Below are 24,463 nucleotides of genomic sequence, written 5' to 3'. Positions count from 1 at the left end.
CTCCATAGACTCATGTTTTTGAATACTTGGTCCCCAATTTGTACAGTTGATTAGAAAGAATTAGAAAGTTGTATGGCCTTGTTGGAGAAGATTTGTCATAGGTTTGTCACCTTGAAAAGTTTCAAAAACACTCCCAATTCACTGTCTGCCTGTCTCTGTCTGTCTCTCTCTTTCTCTGTGTGTGTGTCTCTCTGTGTATATGTCTTTATCAGTCTGTCTCTCTTTTTGTCTGTCTCTGTCTGTTTCCTTCCTTCTGTCACTGTCTTTGTCTTTCTCTCTCTCTTCCTCTACCTCCTACTTGCGGATCAAGGTGAGAGCTCCCAGTTGTGGCTACCACCATACCTTTGCTCCACCATCATGGACCCTAAGTTTCTGAAACTGTAAGCCAATTAAACATTTTTATAAGTTGCACTGATTATAGTGTTTTGTTACAGCTACAGAAAAGTAACTAAGACACACAAACACAGATATACACACACTGTAGCATTATGTGTAATTACAAAATATGGGAATAACTAAAATGTATATCAATAGAAGCTTGGTTACATGAACTAAAGCAAAACCATACCATGGCACTGTACACAACTGTAGAAATGACAGTGTAAGTAGATAAGCAAATAACCACTGAGACATTACCTAAATTCTCATATGATTTCCTGTTAATGAAAAATACAATTATAAAGAGTAAAAACTTATAAAAATGTAAGATTTGAGTACCTACTTCACCAAAAAGGATATACAACCCTGGCAAATATGCATATGATATGATATTCAGTATCATTAGCCATTAAGGAAATAAAACCGAAATCATAAGATAATGGCACATACTTGTTAGGAAAACATCAATAAATTTACTGATAATAATAATATCTGCCAAGGTTTTAGAACACTCATATAGAGCTAGCTGAGATACAAAGATTCATAAGTACTTTGAACAATGTTTTGGCATTTTCTTTTAAAGTCAAACACCCATTTATCACTCTTGAGTACGCATGCAGCAAGAAAAGTATAAATCTCCAAGGCACTGAGCTGTTTAAAAGAATTCAGTCTCCAAAGACAAGGACACAGGACAGAGGGCTAGTAAGATGAGTCAGTCAGTAAGGGCACTTGCTGTTAAGTTTGGCAACCTCAGTTCTATCCATAGAGCCTACATGGCATAAGAAAAGAACTGATTCCTTAAGTTATCCTCTGTCCCCCATGGTCCCTGCATGTCCCACCTTCTCCACACACACACCCCACACAAAGTAAAATAATATAATTTCATTAATACAATATCCTCAAGGGAGAAGTAAACTACTAGGGCAGAGAAAAAGATCAGTGGTATCAAGGACTAGGGAAGACAATGGAACAGCAAGAAATATTATTTTCTATAAGTCAAGACAATTTTATGTCCCATCAATGGTGGTAGTTACAAGTACATATGAAAAGTTACAAGGCTGTGTGCCTCCTGTATATAAATTAAAAAATTATTTTTAAAACTAGTAATAATGATACCTTCTATTTCTCGATCTAAAGAAGGCACCTCATCTCTCATGGAGAAATCCATAGCAGTCCCTGGGATGTCCATCAAGTCTTCATCACTAGAGCTGCTCTGGAAGCTACTAAAACTCCCCTGCTGAAAGCCTCTGTTATCCATGGCTCCTGTGTAGAAAGAAAAATGGTGGCCTTATAACAATGAACAATTAGCCCCTAACCAATTTTTTCTCTTTCATTGTGGTAAGTACATATAATTGCATGGCTAAAACTGCAGACATCAAAGCTTATTTCACTTCCAAAGCTTCTAATTTCTCAAAGCACTCATACTGTGCATTATAAACTATGTCCTATTTATTTTATTAGCAGCAGACAGGGCCATACAATACAGGGCCATGCACACACAAATTACAGAAGCTGGAGCTGGACAGAAGGCTAAGCAGTTAAGAACACTTGTGCTGGCAGAGGACCTGAGTTAGGTTTCTGGCACTGACATGGTGGTTCACAACCGCTGATAACTCTAGTTTCAGAGGAGCCAATGCCTTCTCACCTGTGTGGGAACCAAGCATGGATGTGGTACATGTACATACATGGTAACAAATCACTCATACAGATGAAATAAAATGTAAAAATCTAAAAAAAAAAAATCTATTACACACAGACACACATACACATACACAGCACAGCTACAATTGACGGTAATGGTTTAAATCATGACTTTTCCTCTTCTAAACTCCACATTCCTGTCCAGACCATTAATCTTGGTTGTCAACTTGACTGGATCTCAAATCAGTTAAAAGCCCCTGGCCATTTTTCAGAGGGATTTTCTTGATCAAATTATTTGAAGTGGGAAGATCCACCCTAAATGTGGGTTGCACCCTCTGGGTAACAGCCCACATAAGGACAGGGGTGACTAGAAAGTTGGTTTTTGCCTGTTTGCCTTCACTGTTGCAAGCAAGTTCATCTATTCTGGTGCTGCAACTTCTACATTCCTTTGCTAATAATGGAACCAGCATCTTCAGGTAGTCAATAATAGCTCTCCAGGAATCCTCCAGGCCTTCAGTGGGAGAGTGGGACTGCTGAGACATCTAGCTTGGCCTCCTTGACTGAGCAAATAACAGATTTTCAGACTGTCAGATGTAAGACAGCCATTATTGGATTGTCCAGAATTTATGCTGTAAACCAGTGTGATAAATCGCCTTTATATACATATAATCATTCTATCAGTTCTGTACCTCTATAACACAGCCCCTTCCTGCAAATGTTGTATTGAATCTGTGACTCCATCAATAGGTGGGTAGGTGAGGGTAATACTAAGGATGGACTACAGTGCTTTACACATGTTATGACTGAGCTATAACAGCTAGCTATAGGTGTTCTCTCATAGCTCTGTGCTTTCTGCATTCACTCTAAATTTGACTTCGGTGGATTTCTTCAATCAAATATTTATTAATTGCCATTTTTCACACTTATGCAATTTTTCAACTAACCTGTGGAGGGTTTTAAATTTAGGAAAAATAACCAAAATGAAATGGTTAATACAGATCATCTCAGTATGTGGGAGGATGGGGCAGGACGATTGCTACAATTTCCAGTCTAGCCTGTGGGGGGGGGGGGGGGAACTATAAACCTCCTGAAAGTGACAGAAGGCTGACCATGTGCAATAGTTTCTTGGGGGTTCTTCCTCAGCCTTTTCTTGAGGTTTATTATCTTGACAATTTTAAAGATTATAGGTCACAACTGTTTTGTAGGCAATCTCCCACTTTTAATGATATAAGGTCTTAAAGATTAAGGCTGGTCTCCAACTTACACTGTAGCTGAAGACAACCTTGAACTCCTGATCTTCCTGCCTCTACTTTTTTTTTATCTCTACTTTTTAAGCACTGGGATTAGGCTTCTCCCAAGAGGTACAACAAAAGAATGTCAGTTTGTAACAGTGATTATTTACTGATGTGATATTTTGGTATGAATAAGCTCTTTCTTACAAAATATTTAATTTAATCATTATGTATTTTCATGTAAGGAATCTTTTGACCAATAAGTCATAAACTATTGTTCTCATTTTTATGCTCAAATTTCTCAAAAATTTTCAGTAGGAACCTCTTCATGCTGGCTCTACCTTGCTCTACTTCAAATTCATGCCCTCTTTTTTCCTTAGTTATTGTTACATGCATATATGTATAGATTCCAATGCCCCTAGCCACATATCTTGGCACACCACTTGGGCTTGATTCCCTAACCCTGGCCAACTACATGCACAGATTTTCTTCATAAACAAACTTTCAAAAATAGAAAATAAATGACCCCTGTACTTTAAATTAGAACTCAGCTCCCATCTCAGTGAGATAAAAGATGCTTCCCAGCCAGAAATTTCATTTAACTTAGTTCATTCTTTAAGGAAACCTACTGCACATCAACTTTTTCTAATCCCCAAATCTTACGTGTGAAATGTTTCAAAATCTGAAACATTTCGAGTTCCAGCAAGATACCAGAAATTGAAATCTCACATCTGGTCTCCTCTGATAGGTTGCAGTCAAACAAGGTATACTAAAATATTGTGTAAAATGATCAACTAACTATTTAAAAACTATATATAAATGCAAATTAGTGTATAATTAGACTTGACTATTATTTCTAAGATATCTTTTTTTTTTTTATCAGTTACATTTTATTAACTCTGTATTCCAGCCGTGTCCCGATCCCTCATTCCCTCCCAATCCCAGCCTCCCTCCCTCATCTCCTCTCTGCCCCTTTCCAAGTCCACTGATTGGGGAGGACCTCCTCCCCTTTCATCTGATCCTGTTTTATCAGGTATCTTCAGGACTAGCTGCAAAGTCCTCCTCTGTGGCCTAGCAGGACTGCTCCTCCCTTGGGGGATGGGGAGGCCAAAGAGACTGCCATTGAGTTCCTGTCAGAAATAGTCCCTGTTCCCCTTACTATGGGAAAACAATTGGTTACTGAGCTACCACAGGCTACATCCAAGCAGAGGTTCTAGGTTATATCAATTCATGTTCTTTGGTTGAATGTCACTCTCAGAAAAGACCCCTGTGCCCAGATATATTTGGTCCTTGTGGAGCTCCTATCCTTTCCACTTCGTACTAACTCCCCTTCTTTTATATGATTCCCTGCACTCTGATGAAGGTTTGGTTATGAGTCTTAGTATCTGCTTTGATACACTGCTTTGTAGAATCTTTCAGAGGCCCTCTGTGGTAGGTTCCTATCCTATGTCCAATGCACATCCCATTTGTCTTTCTAAGTGAGAATTGATCATCTTACCCCGTGTCCACTTTCTTGTTTATCTTCTTTAGGTGTATAGATTTCATTATGCTTATCATATCTTATAGGTCTATATAAGCGAGTATATACCATGTTTGTTTTTGTCCTTCTGGGATACTTCACTCAGAATGATCTTTTCTAGATCCTACCATTTGCCTGCAAATTTTATGATTTCCTCGTTTTTTATTGCCAGTAGTATTTCATTGTGTAAAAATAGCACAATTTCTGTATCCATTCCTCTGTTGATGGATATCTGGGTTGTTTCCAGGTACTGGCTTTTACAAATAAAGCTGCTACAAACATGGTTGAGCAAATGTCCTTGTTGTATACTTGAGCAAATTTTGGGCATATACCTAGCAGTGGTATAGCTGGGCTTGAGGAAGCACTATTCCTAATTGTCTGAGAAAGCTCCTGATTGACTTCCACAGTGGTTGTACCAGTTTACATTCACACCAGCAATGGAGGAGGGTTCCCCTTTCTCCGCAACCTCTCCAGCATGTGCTGTCACTTGAGTTTTTCATCTTGGCCATTCTGATGGGTGTAAGGTGAAATCTCAGGGTCGTTTTGATTTGCATTTCCCTGATGGCTAATGACACTGAGCATCTCTTTAAGTGTTTCTCTGCTATTTTATATTCCTCTACAGAGAATTCTTTGTTTATCTCTGTACCCCATTTTTAATTGGATTACTTGATTTATTGCTTTTTAACTTCTTTAGTTCTTTATATATGCTGGATATCAGCCCTCTGTTGGTGAAGATCCTTTCCCAGTCTGTAGGCTGTCGTTTTGTTCTGACGACAGTGTCTTTTGCTTTACAAAAACTTTTCAGTTTCATGAGGTCCCATTTATTGACTGTTACTCTTAGAACCTGTGCTGTTGGAGAGATCAGGGATACAAGGCACATACCTAAACATAGTAAAGGCAATATACAGCAAGCCTATAGCCAACATCAAACTCAATGGAAAGAAACTTAAATCAAGGCTGCCCACTCTCTCCACATCTCTTCAACATAGTACTTGAAATCCTAGCCAGAGCAATAAGACAACTAAAGGAGATCAAGGGGATACAAATCGGAAAGGAAGAGGTCAAAATGTTACTATTCCCAGATGATATGATAGTACACATGAGCAACCTAAAAAAATTCAACCAGAGAACTCCTTCAGCTGATAAACACCTTCAGAAAAGTGGCAGGATACAAAATCAACTCAAAAAAAAAAAAAAAAAATCAGAAGCCCTCCGGTATACCAAAGACAAAAGGGCTGAGAAAGAAATCAGGGAAACAACACCCTTCACAACAGCCACTAATAACATAAAGTACCTGGGGTAACACTAACCAAGCAAGTGAAAGAACTGTTTGAAAAAAACTTCAAGTCTCTGAAGAAAGCAATTGAAGAAGATATCAGAAGATGGAAAGATCTCCCATGCTCATGGATTGGTAGGATTAACATTGTGAAAATGGCCATCCTGCCAAAAGCAATCTACAGATTCAATGCATTTCCAATCAAAATACCAACTCAATTCATTACAGACCTTGAAAAAAAGATTCTCAGCTTCATATGGAGAAACAAACAAACAAACAAACAAACAAACAAAAAAAAACCAGAATCTCCAAAACGATCCTGTACAGCAACAGATCATATGGAGGTATCTCCATCCCTGATCTCAAGCTGTACTGCAGAGCAATAGTAATAAAAACTGCATGGTATTGGCAAAGAAACAGAAAGGAGGATCAATGGAACTGAATAGAAAACTCAGAAATAAACCCACACACCTATGAATACTTGATTTTTTACAAAGAAGCCAAAACCATTCAATGGAAAAAAGACAGCATCTTCAACAAATGGTGCTGGTCCAACTGGATGTCTACATGCAGAAAAATGAAAATAGATCCATATTTATCACCCTGCACAAAACTAAAGTCCAAGTGGATCAAAGACCTCAACATAAAACCAGATACTCTAAATTGGTTAGAAGAAAAAGTGGGGAACAGCCTAGAACTCTTTGGCACAGGAGACAACTTCCTGAACACAACATCAAAGATATCTTGTTATATATACAAATATTTCAAAATCTGAAACTTCTGGTTCCAAGCATTTTTATTTTTGTGTTGCTTTTGAGACAAATTTCACATGTAGCACAGTTTGGCTTTGAACCTGTAATTATCCTTCCTCCTATATTCTCACAAGTAGTGAGAATATAGGCATGTGCTACCATGCTATATTATTCTCAAGCATTTTTTACAAAAGATAGTAAATCTGTATCTATAGACCTTATTCACTCTTCCTCAAGCCCCATTCCTATCTCCTTAAGAATGCCACATGACAATTTTATTGCCATTTAAGCCATGAGTCATACTGGGCAGACTGCTCAGACCCTGAATAATCATTTAGCCAATGTAGCTCATGCCTTAGTTGTACATAAAGGAATTAATGCTCAACTAAAAGGAAGCTTGATTGTGGTCAATCAGAGGATTGACCTCTTGCAGGAGCAAATTGATACCCTCTGGCAAATCGCTCAACCTGGCTGTCAATGAAAGTATGCTGGACTTTGTGTCACTAGCATACAACATGAGAATTTTTCCTGTGCTGCAAATTTGTCTAAACAATTGTCGAGCTATATTTTAGGTAATTGGATTGGAGAATTCGATACTACGATGGAGCAGCTGAGAGTGGCCATTGTCACAGTAAATTCTACCAGAGTGGACGCAGGACTAGCCACAGGATTATCAACATGGATTGCTGCAGCCATGAATCATCTGAAGGAATGGGCGGGCATGGGAGCGTTAGCAGGCCTTCTGGTGTTGGTCTCCTTGGTTTGCCTGTGGTATATATGCAAGATTAGAGTCTCACAACAGCGTGATGCACCCATGATCATTCAGGCCTTTACAGCCATTGAAGCAGGACATTCTCCCCAAGCATGGTTGGATACCATAAAAAGCTAAAATGATACGCTCAGGATGTGAGGCTAAGCACTGCACTCAGGGTCAGCAGCTTTCGACCCAGAGAAGAGCATGTCTGATTGCATGCGGGTTGATGCCCCAGGTCCCGCCTCTGAGAAAAAGGTATCGGACGGGTCTGATGCTCTTTGGGTGGATGACACCTAAATGAACATCAGTACAAAGTCCCTATTTATTTCTAATATCAGAGATCAGACCTCTACTCTTGCCTGATGCGTCTAAAACAAAAAGGGGGAACTGTAGAGAGCTGCGGAATGCTATGCCTTAAAGATGGAGCTGGTTTCCGCCTTCCACCTTCCCGATGGTGAGTGCTCTCTGTCACGAACAATTCCACATTTGGCTAAGGCTGAGGATCTGGCTTGCTTCCATGTATGTGGACCTATCTGCATTGCACACGTGGCACGCCTGGGTTGGCTACCCAGAGGCTATTTAAGCTGTGGGCTGGCTTTCCCCAGGGTCCGAGGATTGTTCAAGGTTCCTGAATAAATTGCATTGAAAAAAATAAAATAAAATAAAACTAAACTTTCATTGACAGCCAGGTTGAGCGATTTGCCATAGGGTATCAATCTGCTCCTGCAAGAGGTCAATCCTCTGATTGACCACCATCAAGCTTCCTTTTAGTTGAGCATTAATTCCTTTATGTACAACTAAGGCATGAGCTACATTGGCTAAATGATTATTCAGGGTCTGAGCAGTCTGCCCAGTATGACTCATGGCTAATGCCCTGGTGGTAGCTCCAACAGCCGCCAATGAGATGGTAGTAACAATGGTGGCTGTAGTTCCAAGATCCCTTTTCTGTCTGAAGAGAGTCATAGCGTGAGGGACATCAATGGGCACAGGCACCCAGTGAGGCATGCGAGTAACCAGGGCATACCTAAATTTACTAGCATTCCAGCATTGGGCAAAAAAGCAAGTATCATTACCACAATTACTTGGCTCTATCTGGCTAATAATGAATAAAAATGGGGGATATAGACAAACAGGTGTGGGCTTATAGGAAATATTTTGAGAAGCCTTAACCCCTCGTTGGAACATCCTGCGTCAGTTCTAGAACTAGCAGTGGTGGTGTCCGAGGTCTGAGTAGGTTCAGGAGACCATTGCCCCCAGGGGCGAGACGTGCTCCATGCCAATTGACTAACTCCATGTTTTCCTCCAATTTTGAAAGTCATTTAAGGTTCTTAAATTATTTTTTCCCTTTTTTCTTAAACTTTTCATCAATTACACTTTATTCATTCTGCATCCCCCCATAAGCCCCTCCCTCCTCTCCTCCCAATCCCACCCTCCCTCCTCCCTCTGCTTGCATGCCACTCCCCAAGTCCACTAATAGGGGAGGTTCTCCTCTCCTTTCTGAACTTAGTCTGTCAGTTCACATCTAAAGTGGCTGTATTGTCCTCTACTGTGGCCTGGTAAGGCTGCTCCCCCCCCCCCCAGAGGGAGGTGATCAAAGAGCAGGCCAATCAGATTATGTCAGAGGCAGTCCCTCTTCACATTACTATGTAACCCAATTGGACTCTGAACTGCCCTGGGCTACATCTGTGCAGGGGTTCTAGGTTATCTCCATGAATAGTCCTTGGTTGGAGTATGAGTCTCTGGGAAGTTCCCTGTGTTCAAATTTTCTTGTTCTGTTGCTCTCCTTGTGGAGACCCTGTCCTCTCCAGCTCTTACTATTTCCCAGTTCTTACCTAAAATTCCAATGAAAGTATGCTGGACTTTGTGTCACTAGCATACAACATGAGAATTTTTCCTGTGCTGCAAATCTGTCTAAACAATTGTCGAGCTATATTTTAGGTAATTGGACTGGAGAATTCGATACTACGATGGAGCAGCTGAGAGTGGCCATTGTCACAGTAAATTCTACCAGAGTGGACGCGGGACTAGCCACAGGATTATCAACATGGATTGCTGCAGCCATGAATCATCTGAAGGAATGGGCAGGCATGGGAGTGTTAGCAGACCTTCTGGTGTTGGTCTCCTTGGTTTGCCTGTGGTATATATGCAAGATTAGAGTCTCACAACAGTGTGATGCAGCCATGATCATTCAGGCCTTTACAGCCATTGAAGCAGGACATTCTCCCCAAGCATGGTTGGATACCATAAAAAGCTAAAATGATACGCTCAGGATGCGAGGCTAAGCACTGCACTCAGGGTCAGCAGCTTTGGACCCAGAGAAGAGCATGTCTGATTGCATGCGGGTTGATGCCCCAGGTCCCGCCTCTGAGAAAAAGGTATCGGACGGGTCTGATGCTCTTTGGGTGGATGACACCTAAATGAACATCTGTACAAAGTCCCAATTTATTTCTAATATCAGAGATCAGACCTCTACTCTTGCCTGATGCGTCTAAAACAAAAAGGGGGAACTGTAGAGAGCTGCGGAATGCTATGCCTTAAAGATGGAGCTGGTTTCCACCTTCCACCTTCCCGATGGTGAGTGCTCTCTGTCACGAACAACTCCACATTTGGCTAAGGCCGAGGATCTGGCTTGCTTCCATGTATGTGGACCTATCTGCATTGCCCCCGTGGCACGCCTGGGTTGGCTACCCAGAGGCTATTTAAGCTGTGGGCTGGCTTTCCCCGGGGTCCGAGGATTGTTCAATGTTCCTGAATAAACTGCATTGAAAAAAAAAAAAAATAAAACTAAACAAGAATGAAAAAAAAAACAGAACAGTAGCAAAAGTATTAAACTACATACAAATCATAAAATCCCAGGAAGGCATGATATTTACACTCATCCCACCCCAGCACCAATGTTCCTTTACATAAAAGTGTCATTGATACTTATAATTAGTCTATCTGATTCTAGAATACTTTCAATGAACCTACAAAAAAATCCTCAATCTGAGTTAGTAAGGTTTTCTAGGTTTCTAAAAGTCTCCACTAGAAACCATGTCTGTTTTAGCTGGTGAGAAAAAAAAAAAAACAGGCTTATAAAGCAGTATAACTCAGTTTCTCTATCAATTTACATTTATTAAATGAAGCCATGCATGGTAGCACAGGTCATTAATTCTGGCACTTAGAAATAGGTAGGAGGATCTGGAATTCGAGACCAGTATGATATACATAAGAATCTGCCTCAAAAAAGGAAAGAAGGAAGGAAGGAAGGAAGGAAGGAAGGAAGGAAGGAAGGAAGGAAGGAAGGAAGGAAGGAAGGAAGGAAGGACAAACATTAAATGTCTGGGAGACACATATGGTGGATACCTCTGAAAGAAAACTAAATAATTCTTAAGGTGACAGACTACTTCTTTCTTTCCCTGTGGCTATGTTTCTTTCATTCAGAATGCAATTTAAAATACCAGTTCCAGCAACTCTATTAACCACACAAATCATGGAAAGAAAGTATGGGAAGTCCAAAAGTAATTTGTTTGGCTTTGGAATTCATCCTGCATTCAGAGTTTCAGATGTGTGTACCTATTATGCTGAGAATGCATTACAACAAAATAATAACATAGGAAAAAAGACTCAACAAAGGGATAGCTGGGAAACTTCTCATTTTTCCCATAGGGGCCTTATAAACTCTTGTAACCCACTGACATGGAACAACCCAGATAAACTGAGCTATCTCATATTAAAAGTTCCTGAAGCAGCCATTTGGTTGCAATGTTTGGATTATAAAGTGTTTCCTTAGTGAATGCACAGAAAGACGGAGCCAATGAAAGAAGCTGCCTTTAAATCAAGGCAAACAGGTGGAGAGTAGGAGTTCAACAGAGGAAAGAAATCAATAAACGTGAATGTGGTACTCGCCTGCAGAGAATTCACTTTGATACAGCATTTACAGTTAGATGTTCACAATTTAAAAAAACAAAGCATCAGAATGAGTAAACGAAATCTTTTAAAGGTGACATTTGAGTCGGGCCAGGTGGTTGAAGCCTATAATTCCTAGCTACCCCAGACAGCAGGAGGGTTGTAAATTCAAAGCTTACAGCATAGGTTCAAGGCCAGACTGGAAAACCATAGTAAGGCGTGCCTCAAAAGAAAAAAATATTAGAAGGGATAAGATTACATGTGAGTAGTACAGCACTTGCATACCATGAGAGTTCTTGGTTCAAGCCCCAGCACCACTAAATAAAAGCAAACAAATAAATACATGATATCTCACTTGCCTTTTAACATATTTTAATTAAAAAACAATTACATCATCTCCTTTTTCTTTCTTCTTTCCAACCTCCCCATAGCCCCCTCACTCTCTCCAACTGGTTTCTCTTTTATTATTATTGTTACATATATACATAGATGTACAAATATATAAATACAACCTGCTGAATCTTTTGGTTATCCAACTACAGTGGTCAGCCCTACACACAAACAATAAAAATATTTTAAAAGTTGATACTTGAGCTCACATGTAATAGAATTCCAAGCCAGGGATCTTTCCATAATACCTCGTGACTTCATTATGATGTTTCAATAAAAAAATAAAAAATGGTATATCTGGAGGAAATCAAACCTGTACATGGCTAAAAGCCCAAAGTCAGCCAAAATTTGGAGCATACCAGGAATAACATTAGGAGGAGGGATTGATTTGTTTATTTCTCCATCTAATTCTGGGGTTGCATGTAGAACTTGTCAGGCAATAGAAGGCTAAGGAGAGGTAAAGTGTTGAGAGTGTTATATGGTTGATATGTTTGTAGCAGAACTGACATATGCCCACCGTCACTCCGACAAATTTGTTATATATCAAATAAGCCACAACAGGTTCACTCTCTGAGTGTTTATCTGCCAGTTCAACCAACTACAGATCAAAAATGTCTTTAAAATATCAGTTCTGTAGTGATGAAATGACATGTTTACTTCTTGTAATTATTACATAGACAATAAAGTATAACAATTTCATAGCATTTACATTTTATTAAATATCAGAAATAATCTATAGAATCTTGAAAGTGAAATAAGAAAGATGTATATAGGTTGTATGCAAGTACTGTATTTTATATTTTATCTAAAGAACTTGACTGTAATCCCAGCACTTGGGGAGGCAGAGGCAGGTGGATCTCTGTGAGTTTGAAGCCAGTCTGGTCTACCAAATGAGTGCAGGACAGCCAAGGCTACACAGAGAAACCCTGTCTTGGAAAAAAAAAAAAAAAAAAACGAAAGAAAGAAGAAAGAAAGGAAAGAAAGAAGGAAGAAGGAGGAGGGAGGGAGGGAGGGAGGGAGGGAGGGAGGGAGGGAGGGAGGGAGGGAGGGAAAGAAAGAAAGAGAGAGAGAGAGAGAGAAAGAGAGAAAGAGAGAAAGAGAGAAAGAGAGAAAGAGAGAAAGAGAGAAAGAGAAAAAGGTAAGGAAGGAGGGAAGGAGGGAAGGAGGGAAGGAGGGAAGGAGGGAAGGAGGGAAGGAGGGAAGGAGGGAAGGAGGGAAGGAGGGAAGGAGGGAAGGAGGGAAGGAGGGAAGGAAAAGAAAAGAAGAACTTGAAATATTGGGGAGGAGCTCTCAAACAAATCCTCTATACATGTAGAGGAAATGACTGTTCTTCTATGCCTCTGTGTCTTTACAAAAGCCAACTGCTTTATGTAGAGTCCTGCCTATCCCCCAGCCCCAAGCCATTTTAATCTGATAAAATGCTACCGAATCCATCTAAGAGCAGCTCAAACAGGCTTTTCCTTCAATACTCTCTTTATTCAAACTCCCATGTGAACAGCAGTTTCTTTCACTTTAGTCTTCTGATTACGCGATGACTCCATTTATGTTGTTCCAACAAGTTCACGTTGTCTCAGAATAAGTGTTCAATAAATGTTAAGTGCAGTAAATTCCAATTGAGGAGGAAGGGTTAACAGCTTATCAACACATGTGTGTGGTTGATAAGTAACAAATCTTTACCCTGCACTAACAGGGAGGCAACCTGGGGATACAAGAGGAGCTTATGGCGCTGTCACTACCTCTCAAGGAATTTATGATTTAGGTGTGGGAAAGCCTTAAATGACACAACAGCTGTGCTGGGCTGTTAGAATAAGAATACAGTTGGCATTTAGACAATGGAGGAAAGGTGAGAAGCTCCATAGAAAAGAAAGGTATTTCAGGCCCTGGAAATGAGGTGACCAAAGCCTTGTACATACATGTTAGTTAAGCATTTACTCTGAACTAGAATACAAGTAAGATGTCTGGGAGAAATTGAAGGACTTGGGAAGCCAAATGGATCTCTATGGTTTCTAAAGAGAAAATGATAAAAATATTGTTTTAGGAAGCAAGTGTGGCAGCTGTTAGAAAAGGCAAAGGTGGAACCAGCTGGGAAAACATTTTACTACTAGTTTCAATAATGGTGGTTTAGTTAAAAAAGAAAGGGGTTTTGTTTCTTTTTTTTTCTTTTATTTTGATTTTTTAATTTTATTTTTCTTTATTAATTACACTTTAATCACTTTGTATCCACCCCCCCTTGGTTCCCTCCCTCCTCCCGTCCCAATCCCTCCCTTCCTCCACCCTCTGCATGCATGCCCCTCCCCAAGTCCACTGATAGGGGAGGACTTCTTTTCCTTCCTTCTGATCCTAGTCAATTAGGTCTCATCAGGAGTGGCTGCCTTGTCCTCTTCTGTGGCCTGGTAATGCTGCTTCCCCCTCACGGGGAGGTAATTAAAGAGCAGGCCAATCAGTTCATGTCAGAGACAGTCCCTGTTCCTATCACAATGGAACCCACTTGGATACTGAACTGCCATGGGCTACATCTGTGCAGGGGTCTTCGGTTATCTCCATGCATAGACCTTGGTTGGAATAGCAGTCTCAGGAAAGACCCCTGTGCTCAGATTTTTTTGGTTCTGTTGCTCTCCTTACAGAGTTCCTGTCCTCTCCAGATCTTACTGTTTCCCACTTCTTTCCTAAGATTCCCTGCACTCTGCCCAAAGGTTGCCCATAAGTCTCAGTATCTACATTAATAGTCTGCAGGGCAGAGCTTTTCAGAGGTCCTCTGTGTCTGGCTCCTGACTTGTTCCCTCTTTTCTCCTTCTTCTGATGCCCGGCCTCTTTGCCTTTCTGGGTAGGAATTGAGCATTTTAGTAAGAGTCCTCCCTCTTGATTAGTTTCTTTAGGTGTATAGATTTTAGTAGGTTTATCCTATATAATATGTTTATATGAGTGAGTATATACCATGTGCATCACTCTGTTGCTGGGATAGCTCACTCAGGATGATCTTTTCCAGATCCCACCATTTACCTGCAAATTTCATGATTTCCTTGTTTTTTATTGCTGAGTAATATTCCATTGTGTAGATATACCACAATTTGTGCATCCATTCCTCCACTGAGGGGCATCTGGGATGTTTCCAGCTTCTGGCTATTACAAATAAGGCTGCTACAAACATGGTTAAGCAAATGTCCTTATTGTGTACTTGAGAATCTTTTGGATATATGCCTAGGAGTGGTATAGCTGGATCTTGAGGAAGCGCCATTCCTAGTTGTCTGAGAAAGCGCCAGATTGCTTTCCAGAGTGGTTGTACAAGTTTACATTCCCACCAGCAGTGGAGGAGGGTTCCCCTTTCTCCACAACCTCTCCAGCATGTGTTGTCTCTTGAGTTTTTGATTTTAACGATTCTGATGGGTGTAAGGTGAAATCTTAGGGTTGTTTTGCCAAATCCATTCAATGGAAAAAAGACAGCATCTTCAACAAATGGTGCTGGTCTAACTGGAAGTCTACATGTAGAAAAATGCAAATAGATCCATACTTATCACCCTGCACAAAACTAAATTCCAAGTGGATCAAAGACCTCAACATAAAACCAGACACATTAAATCAGTTAGAAGAAAAAGTGGGGAATACCCTTGAACTCATTGGAACAGGAGACAACTTCCTGAACAGAACACCAACAGCACAGGCTCTAAGAGCAACAATTAATAAATGGGACCTCATGAAATTGAAAAGCTTCTGTAAAGAAAAGGATACTGTTCTCAGAACAAAACGGCAGTCTACAGATTGGGAAAAGATCTTCACCAACCCTATATCTGACAGAGGGCTAATATCCAGCATATATAAAGAACTAAAGAAGTTAAACAACAAAAAAATCAAGTAATCCAATTAAAAATGGGGTACAGAGCTAAACAGAGAATTATCTGCAGAGGAATATCGAATGGCAGAGAAACACTTAAAGAAATGCTCAACCTCATTAGCCATCAGGGGTTTTGTTTCTTGATTCATTCAGACAGACTATGTCTTTTGGTGGGAGAATTAAAGCCACTGCCAATAAAATTTACTATTACCTTTATAGATTTGGGAATATGTATGTATATAATATTCATATATGTATGTAATAAAAACAAAAAAGAGAACATGAATTTGAAAAAAAGATCAGAGAGGAACACATGGGAGGATTTGGAGAAAGAGAAAGGAGAAATGATTATTATATAATTAAATTATATTAAAATTATAAAAAAATAAAAGAATTGATTTTTTTTTAAAAAAGTAGAAGAGGGAAAGGGGAAGGAGAACACCTTCCCAGAATTTGTACTAACACCAAGACAAGAGCCAGCTGGTGGGTGTGGACAGGGTGGTGTTAGTTTGTGGTATTACTTGCTGTCATCATCTTTTATTATGATACATTTTGGCTCAAAGAAATTAATCTTGCCATATCAACTAACTTATTCAGCAAAAACAAATATATAAGCCAATATGTGACTGAGGTAACAAAACACATGACCCCTTAAATAAAAATACTCAGTATATTATTTTTTAATTATTTTACTTTTATTACTCACTTTCTATCCCCCCTGTAGCTCCCTTCCTCCTCCCCTGCAAATCTCACTCTCCCTCTCTCTTCCCCACCCATGCTCCTCCCCGAGTCCACTGATAAGGGAGGGCTTCCTCCCCTTCCCTCTGATTCTAGTCTATCAGGTTTCATCAGGAATAGCTTCATTGTCTTCCTCGTTTGCCTGGCAAGACTGCTTCCCCCTCAGGGGGAGGTGATCAAAGAGCAGGCCATTCATTTTCTGTCAGAGACAGTCCCTGTCCCCATTATTATGGAACCCACTTGGGCACTGAACTGCCATGGGCTACCTCTATGCAGGGTTTCCAGGCCATCTCCATGAGTGGTCCTTGGCTGGAGTATCAGTCTCAGAAGAGAACCCCGTGCTCAGACTTTTTGTTCCTCTACTTGTAGAGCTCCTGTCACCCTCCAGGTCTTTCTGTCTCCCCTTTCTTTCATAAGATTCCTTGCACTCTGCCCAAAGTTTGGCTTGGAGTCTCAGCATCTGCTTCAATACCCTGCTGGGTAGAGTCTTTCAGAGGCCCTCTGGGGTAGGCTCCTGTCCTGTTCACTGCTTTCTACCTCTTCCGATGTCTACCCCATTTGCCTTTCTGAATGAGGACTGAGCACCTTACCCAGGAGATAAGCTAGAACCCCTGCACAGATGTAGCCCATGGCAGCTCAGTCTCTAAGTGGGTTCCCTAGTAAGGAGAACAAGGACTCTTCTGACATGAACTTAATGGCTGGCTCTTTAATCACCTACCCTTGACGAGGGTCAACATTTCCAGGCCACAGAGGAAGATGACGCAGCCAGTCCTGATGGAGACCTGATAGGCTAGGATCAGATGGAAGAAAAGGAGGACCTCTCCAATCAGTGGACTGAGAGAGGGGCATGGGAAGAGAAGAGGGAGGAGGATAGGATTGGGAGGGAATAAGGGAGGGGGCTACAGCTGGAATACAAAGTAAATAAATTGTAATAAATTAAAAAATTAGAAATTATGTATTTCTAGAATTATATATTTCCTTGCTTGGTCCCCCTAGAATTAAGTATTTACTTGCTTGGTCCCCAGTTTATGGAACTGAATGGGAAGGATTAGGGGGTATGGCCTTGTTGGAGGCAGTGTGTCACTAAGGACTGGCTATGTGCTTTCAAAAGCCCGCACCACCAATAGTTATCTCTCTGCCTCCTGTATGTGGATCAAGGATGTAAATTCCGAGCCACTGCTCCAGCACTATGCTTATCTGTCCACTGCCACATATCCTACCATAATGTTCATGAACTCAACCTTTGAAACTCCATAAGTCCCAATAAAATCTTTCTCCTATAAGTAGCCTTGGCCATGGTGCCTCTTCACAGCAATGGAAGAACTACTAAGACACAGGGAAAGAGGCATTGCAAATATTACATATATTTGAAATAAAACAGTAAGTATATTACTTAAAATGAAATCTCAAAATTCCCGAACTGTGATACTGAAAGTAATGGCAGCACAGATATAAAACTATCTGCTATATGCCCACTCTATTCAAAGCCAGGGTTGAGGAAAAACATACCAGGAGGGTGGGGGGGGGGGCGGAGCGGAGGTATCAAGTTTAGCATAGGAACAAACCTAATGACACAGAAAAACTAACAAAAACAGAAAGAAAGAAAGAAAGAAAGAAAGAAAGAAAGAAAGAAAGAAAGAAAGAAAGAAAGAGAGAAAGAGAGAAAGAACGAAAGCCAGGAAGGAAGGAAGACAGAAAGGAAGGAAGGATCAAGGGAGAAAGATAGCCAGAAAGACAGACAGACAGGAAGGAAGAAAGAAAAAGAAAGAAAGAAACAAAGAAATAAAGATCAAATAACAAAAGTGCTGAAGAAGATAATGGGAGATATGAACCTTTATTCACTGCAAAGAGTACAAACTATTGCAGCCACTATGGAAATCAGTGTAGAGGTTCCTCAAAAAGCTAAAAACCAATCTATCAAATGAGCCAGATATGTCACTCCTGAAAATATACCTGATGGATTCTAAAACATCCTAAAGAGATACCTCCTCAACAATATTCACTGCTGTTCTAGTCACAACAGCTAAGTAATAAAAACTGTCTGGCTATCTATCAACAGATGAATGGAAAATGAAAATATGATACTTATATTTTTAAAAAAATGAAATCATGAAACTTGCAAGTCAGTAGCTGGAACTGAGTGAAGTAACTCGTGTCCAGAAAGACAAACATGGATGGCATATTCACTCTCATATGCAGATCCTAGCTTCTGATCTTTAATTTGTGTGTGTGTGTGTGTGTGTGTGTTTAATTTAGGATAGCTTCAAAAGCCGGGAAACTAGAATACTGTCATTGAGGGAGAGCACAATTCAAGAGAGAAGTTAAATACAACACAGGTGATGTCAAAAACAGAGAGGAAATTTAAGAAGCAGAGGGGCAGCAGGGTGGAAGAGATGAGGGGGTGAAGAGAGAGTATTAACTCAAATGAAGAGTTAACTTAAAGGAAAACCTACTACTTGAAAAGCCAACTAAAAATATAAAGGGTGATAGTCATTTTGCATGGCTGAATAATGCTATCTCTAATAGCTATGAAATAGTAAACAAAACTTCCAGTACCTGGTATGAAATACTTCCTCATAAGCTGTTGGTCAAGGAGGACAGAGGCTCCCAAGACAGTACAGGCTATTACCATACCTTTTGGTTGCCTACCAGAACTAGTTGATAAGATCCATTGCTGAAAACATCATATGTAAGAGACATGAACCAAACTGTAACTATGTTGGAAGCTTCCTCTATCTTGACATGCTCTCATCATGTCAGATGCTTCAATGTACACTAATGGGAGAAAAGACATAAATGGTCTAGATGAGGACCCTAGGACCTACAATACCAACCCACCAGGCAAATGTGTTCTAATGTGCAACAGTGGAATGACTACAAGAAATGCAACCAAGCAGTCTCTCTACTTGGTTCCGAGGCCTGCTGCCACAAAGGGAATTCATGCCTGGTTAAAAATACAGTTAATAACCCATGGAAGGAGAAGTCTTATGCCCTAAAGGGGAGCTTACTACTATTATTTAGCTAAGTTAATACCTATCAAGATGGCTTCTAAATACCTATCTCTAGAGTAGCATACCTAGAGTAGCATACAAACAAATGCTATTCTAAGTTGTAATCAGAGAAACTTTCTCTTCAAACAAATGGTAATACATACAAATACAAGAGTGCCCAAGATGCTTGAAAATAAGTCATAACTGAGTTTTCATCCCCAAAAGGACATTTATAGCAAACCCTCTATGACTCAAGGAACAAAGTGAAGGATAGAGTGAAAAGAATACAAGAGTCAAGAGATTTAAAAAAAAAAAAGAACTATAAAATATCATCTTCTGACGACAGTGTCCTTTGCCTTACAGAAGCTTTTCAGTTTCATGAGGTCCCATATATTGATTGTTGCTCTTAGAGCCTGTGCTGTTGGTGTTCTGTTCAGGAAGTTATCTCCTGTGTCAATGAGTTCAATGCTCTTCTCCCATTTTTCTTCTAACAGCTTTAGTGTGTCTGGTTTTATATTGAGATCTACAGATCGGGAAAGGATCTTCACCAACCCTATATCTGACAAAGGACTGATTCCAGTATACATAAAGAACTCAAGAAGTTAAACAGCAACAAATCAAGTAATCCAATTAAAAAATGGGGTATAGAGCTAAACAGAATTCTCAATAGAGGAATATCGAATGGCAGAGAAATACTTAAAGAAATGTTCATCCTCTTTAGTCATCAGGGGAATACAAATTAAAACAACACTAAGATTTTAGCTTACACCCATCAGAATGGCTAAGATCCAAAACTCAAGTGACAACACATGCTGGAGAGGTTGTGGAGAAAGGGGAACCCTCCTCTATTGCTGGTGGGAATGTAAACTTGTACAACCTCTCTGTAAATCAATCTGGTGCTTTCTCAGACAATTCGAAATAGCGCTTCCTCAAGATCCAACTATACCACTCCTAGGCATATATCCAAAAGAGGCTCAAGTACACAATAAGGACATTTGCTCAGCCATGTTTGTAGCAGCTTTATTTGTAATAGCCAGAATCTGGAAACAACCCAGATGCCCCTCAACTGAGGAACGGATACAACAATTGTGGTATATCTACACAATGGAATATTACTCAGCAATAAAAAACAAAGATAATGAAATTTGCAGGTAAATGGTGGGAACTGGAAAAAATCATCTTGAGTGAGGTGTCCCAGAAGCAGAAGGACACACAGAGTATATACTCACTCATAAGTGCATATTAGACATATAATATTGGATAAGCTTATTAAAATCTATACACCTAAAGAAACTAAGCAAGAAGGAGGACCCTGGGTAAGATGCTCAATCTCCATTCAGAAAGGCAAAGAGGATGGACATGAGAAGGAGAAAACAGGGAACGAGTCAGGAGCCTGCCACAGGTGGCCTCTGAAAGGCTCTATCCTGCAGGGTATCAAAGCAGATGCTGGGACTTATGGCCAACCTTTGGGCAGAGTACAGGGAATCTTATGAAAGAAGTGGGAAATAGCAAGACCTGGAGACGACAGGAGCTCCACAAGGAGAGCAACAGAACCAAAAAATCTGGGCACAGAAGTCTTTTCTGAGACTGATATTCCAACCAAGGACCATGCATGGAAATAACCTATAACCCCTGCACAAATGTAGCCAATGGCATCTCAATGTCCAAGTGGGTTCCATAGTAATGAGGACAGGGACTGTCTCTGACAGAAAATGAATGGCCTGCTCTTTGATCACCTCCCCCTGAGGGGGGAGCAGCCTTACCGGGCCACAGAGGAAGACAATGCAGCCACTCCTGATGAGACCTAATTGACTAGGATCAGAAGGAAAGGAAGACCTCCCCTATCACTGGACTTGGGGAGGTGCATGCGTGGAGAAGGGGGAGGGAGAGTGGGATTTCGAGGAGAAGAGGGAGGGAGCTACAGGGGGAATAGAAAGTAAATAAAGTATAATTAATAATTTTTTTGAAAAATGTCATCTTCTGGACATGACATAGCCAATGCATTATTAGAAAGTCTAAATATTTCAAGAATAAAAAATCTAATTTGAATTTTTTAGGTCCATATATTATAATTTTGTTTTGTTTGAGATTGGGGGGGTGTCTTTTTATGAAGCCCAAATGGACTCAGAACTCAGTATGTAGACAAGGCTGGCCTGGAACTCATGGTCATCTTGCTTCAGCCTCCTAAGTAGTTAGTATTATAGAGAACATTGTGGCCATTGTGACTCTATAAATAGAGACCATTCTAACCTAAAGTCCCCATGGCTACCTTTATATAACTTGATATCGTACTATTGAAATTGATCTAAATGAACAAGTAGGCAGAGTTATTATTGTATGTATTTTCTTCAATAAAATATGGCAGAGGCCAATCCCAACACTTGTGGAGGCAGAGGCAGGCACATCTCTGTGAGTTCAAGTCCAGCCTGATCAACAAAGTGAGGCCAGAATAACTAAGGTTACACAGAGAAACCCTGTCTTGAAGGAAAAAGAAAAGACAGGCTTAGTCTTATCAATTTTAGTCTTCTATAAAGAAATGATAATCAAAATTTACTAGCATTAGATTAACAAGAGACTGTGACAATGGATCAAGAATATTAGAAAACATCTTGATAAACCAAGAGCAAACAAAACAAAACAAAACAAAAAACTACAAGAATCACTTTTTAGTTGGTAATTGAGGGAATTGTAGACATTATAACAGAAAACACAGCATTAGAAAATATACTACACTACAAACATTCCAGACTTTTAAAAAGAACACAAATGTAGATGTGGTACACATCCTACTACTATGGCTAAGGCAGGAAAATTGCCAAGAACTCAAGACCAGCCTGGAGTACATATTAAGGCTCTATCTCACAAAAACAAACAAAAAGAGGCTGGAGGATCAATACAAATTCAAGGCCAGCCTGGGCTACATAGTGGGTTCTAATACAGCTTGGGCTACAGAGTAAGACCATGTCTAAAAAAGTAAATATGTAGAGTACAACAAAATTTAAAAGAACACAGAATATCATATTTATCCCAGACATGAAGAACATATAACTCCCAAAGAGGTATCCCACACCTTGCACTGCAATTTTCATTTTCTATCAATGTATTTCTAAGAGCAACATTGTCCATCCAAACAGAGTAATTCCATTTGAACTCTCCTTTTTTTAAGTCAAATGTTGAAATTAGCTTAGTAGGGTTCCACAAGGCTTTGCATACATCCTGAATTCTAACTAACCTACCCACAACTCCTTCATCTTCACCTCCTCAATCCCAATAATCCTTTTACTCTCAGTATACTCCCATTTTCTTTCATTTGACATCTACTATCTTCCAAGTAATTTATCAATTGAGTTGTGAGATAGTAAGCTTTCATATGGTTTATACAGCCTCCCTTTGTGTTAACTCTCTACTCCACCCCCTACCATCCCCTACATTCCTTCACCTCTCCCTGCTTAAGCCTTTACATCTCCAGTATTCCACCTCCCTGTTTTCATTTTAAGTATAATCTATCTTCCCTCCCTTATCATGCCACAGTGCCTAGAAGGCTCTATTTTAGCTTCCTGCTTTCTTCTTGTTTTCTACGTTAAACATGCAAGATATTTAAAGCTTTATCTGAGAGTTAACATACAATGTTTGTTTTTCTGGGCTAGAGTTACCTCATTCGGTATCATCTTTCCCAGGTCCATTCATCAACCTTCAAATCTCATGATCTCATTTTCCCCCAGCAGACTATTATTTCATTGTGTATATGTGCCACATTTTTCTTGTCTACTCATCTGTTGGTGGACACCTAGGTTGGTTCTTTTCTCTAGGTATTGTAAATAGAGCTGCAATACTCACACTAAACGAATAAATGGTCAAACAAGTTTCCACAGGAGGGAAGAAAACAACAGTCTTAATCAACTATGACACCTACAAACCACAATGATGATCAGAATGGTACAATACTCTTAAGAGTGTAGTAGTGGATTACATATCTTTGTGGTAACCAACATCTACTCTGATTTAAGACTCTCTCCACAAGACAGAAACCACTATTGTTACTGGAAACCTAGCCAACTAACAAGGGCTAGTGAAGTCTTAGATCTTACAGGAGAACCTACAACCACCACTTTACCAAACCAGAATAATCCTAACTTTACTCTAAATTGTATTCTTATACCCACAGAAAAGGAGGGATTGTCAGAAGAATAAGGAAGGGAAGTGGTGTAATTACATATTTAATCTAAAAAAAGGAAGTATTTAAATAAATAAATAAATCCTTTCTTGAAACCCAAATCTCATTGTTCAGCATGAATTTTGATACATATAAGAAGGAATATGATACAGAAAACAATTCAAAAGAATGATAGTACTGAAAATGAAGTTTGTTTCCAGCATGAGGTCAAGTGTTGAAGATGCTTACCTTACCCTGAATAGACACTTGGTTTCAGTGTAGCACTTCCATATTCTATTCACAGATCCATAGTATTCTCAGTATGATAGGAATGAGTATGATCTAATCTCAGTTCTTAAGAGATATGTGGGATGTCAGGAAGTGAGAGGCAAATATATCTTAAAAATTATTCTGAAAGTGAACTGCTTGAAGAAATTAATGCCAAATACCTCCAATAGAGAACTTTGACATTGTCATTAATACATCTTTAATTCATAGAGAGATAAAAGACTGAAAGAATTATGGGCTGGAAGCACAACTGGGTTAAGCATCAGTTCTTTGAAAGGCGAATCTCTTGAGAACTCTTAAACTTCAGTGACCTGGCTGGACAGCAAAGGAATTGCATATGAAATCCCTCAAATAAAAATTTATTGACTTTTCAAGAAAAAGAAATACTAAACATCAAAAACATTGTAACAGAAATTAAAAAACTCCTTAGATGGGTTCATGAATGGATCGGACACAGCAAAGGAAAAAAATGTGGTAAGAATAAAAATTTTACTAAAGAAACTTGCCACACCAAGTTCAAAGAGAAAAAATAATTAGCAATCATACTGTGCAAGAACTATGGCATAATTAGGGAAGATGAAACACATATACAGCAGGACTATCAGAGAAGAATTAAGAACAGAAGGAATGGGTGG

At 39.7% G+C, this 24,463-nt stretch overlaps 1 protein-coding gene and 1 pseudogene across 2 annotated transcripts in view; one reads left to right on the top strand and one right to left on the bottom strand.

Annotated features, from left to right (window-relative positions):
- The window catches only part of Clcn5 (chloride voltage-gated channel 5), a 191,609-nt gene that overhangs the window by 69,537 nt on the left and 97,609 nt on the right, over positions 1 to 24,463 (bottom strand). For both annotated transcript variants that reach the window (XM_060375471.1, XM_060375472.1), the window contains one exon: positions 1,495 to 1,641. In XM_060375471.1, coding sequence (XP_060231454.1) covers positions 1,495 to 1,641 — 147 coding nt within the window. The remainder of the gene's footprint in view (positions 1 to 1,494; positions 1,642 to 24,463) is intronic.
- LOC132650270 (small nucleolar RNA SNORA40) lies at positions 23,627 to 23,707 on the top strand (annotated as a pseudogene).

This window comes from Meriones unguiculatus, chromosome X (assembly GCF_030254825.1).
Source record: "Meriones unguiculatus strain TT.TT164.6M chromosome X, Bangor_MerUng_6.1, whole genome shotgun sequence".
Taxonomy (NCBI): Eukaryota; Metazoa; Chordata; class Mammalia; order Rodentia; family Muridae; genus Meriones; species Meriones unguiculatus.
This window is presented reverse-complemented; position numbering and strand designations above follow the sequence as displayed.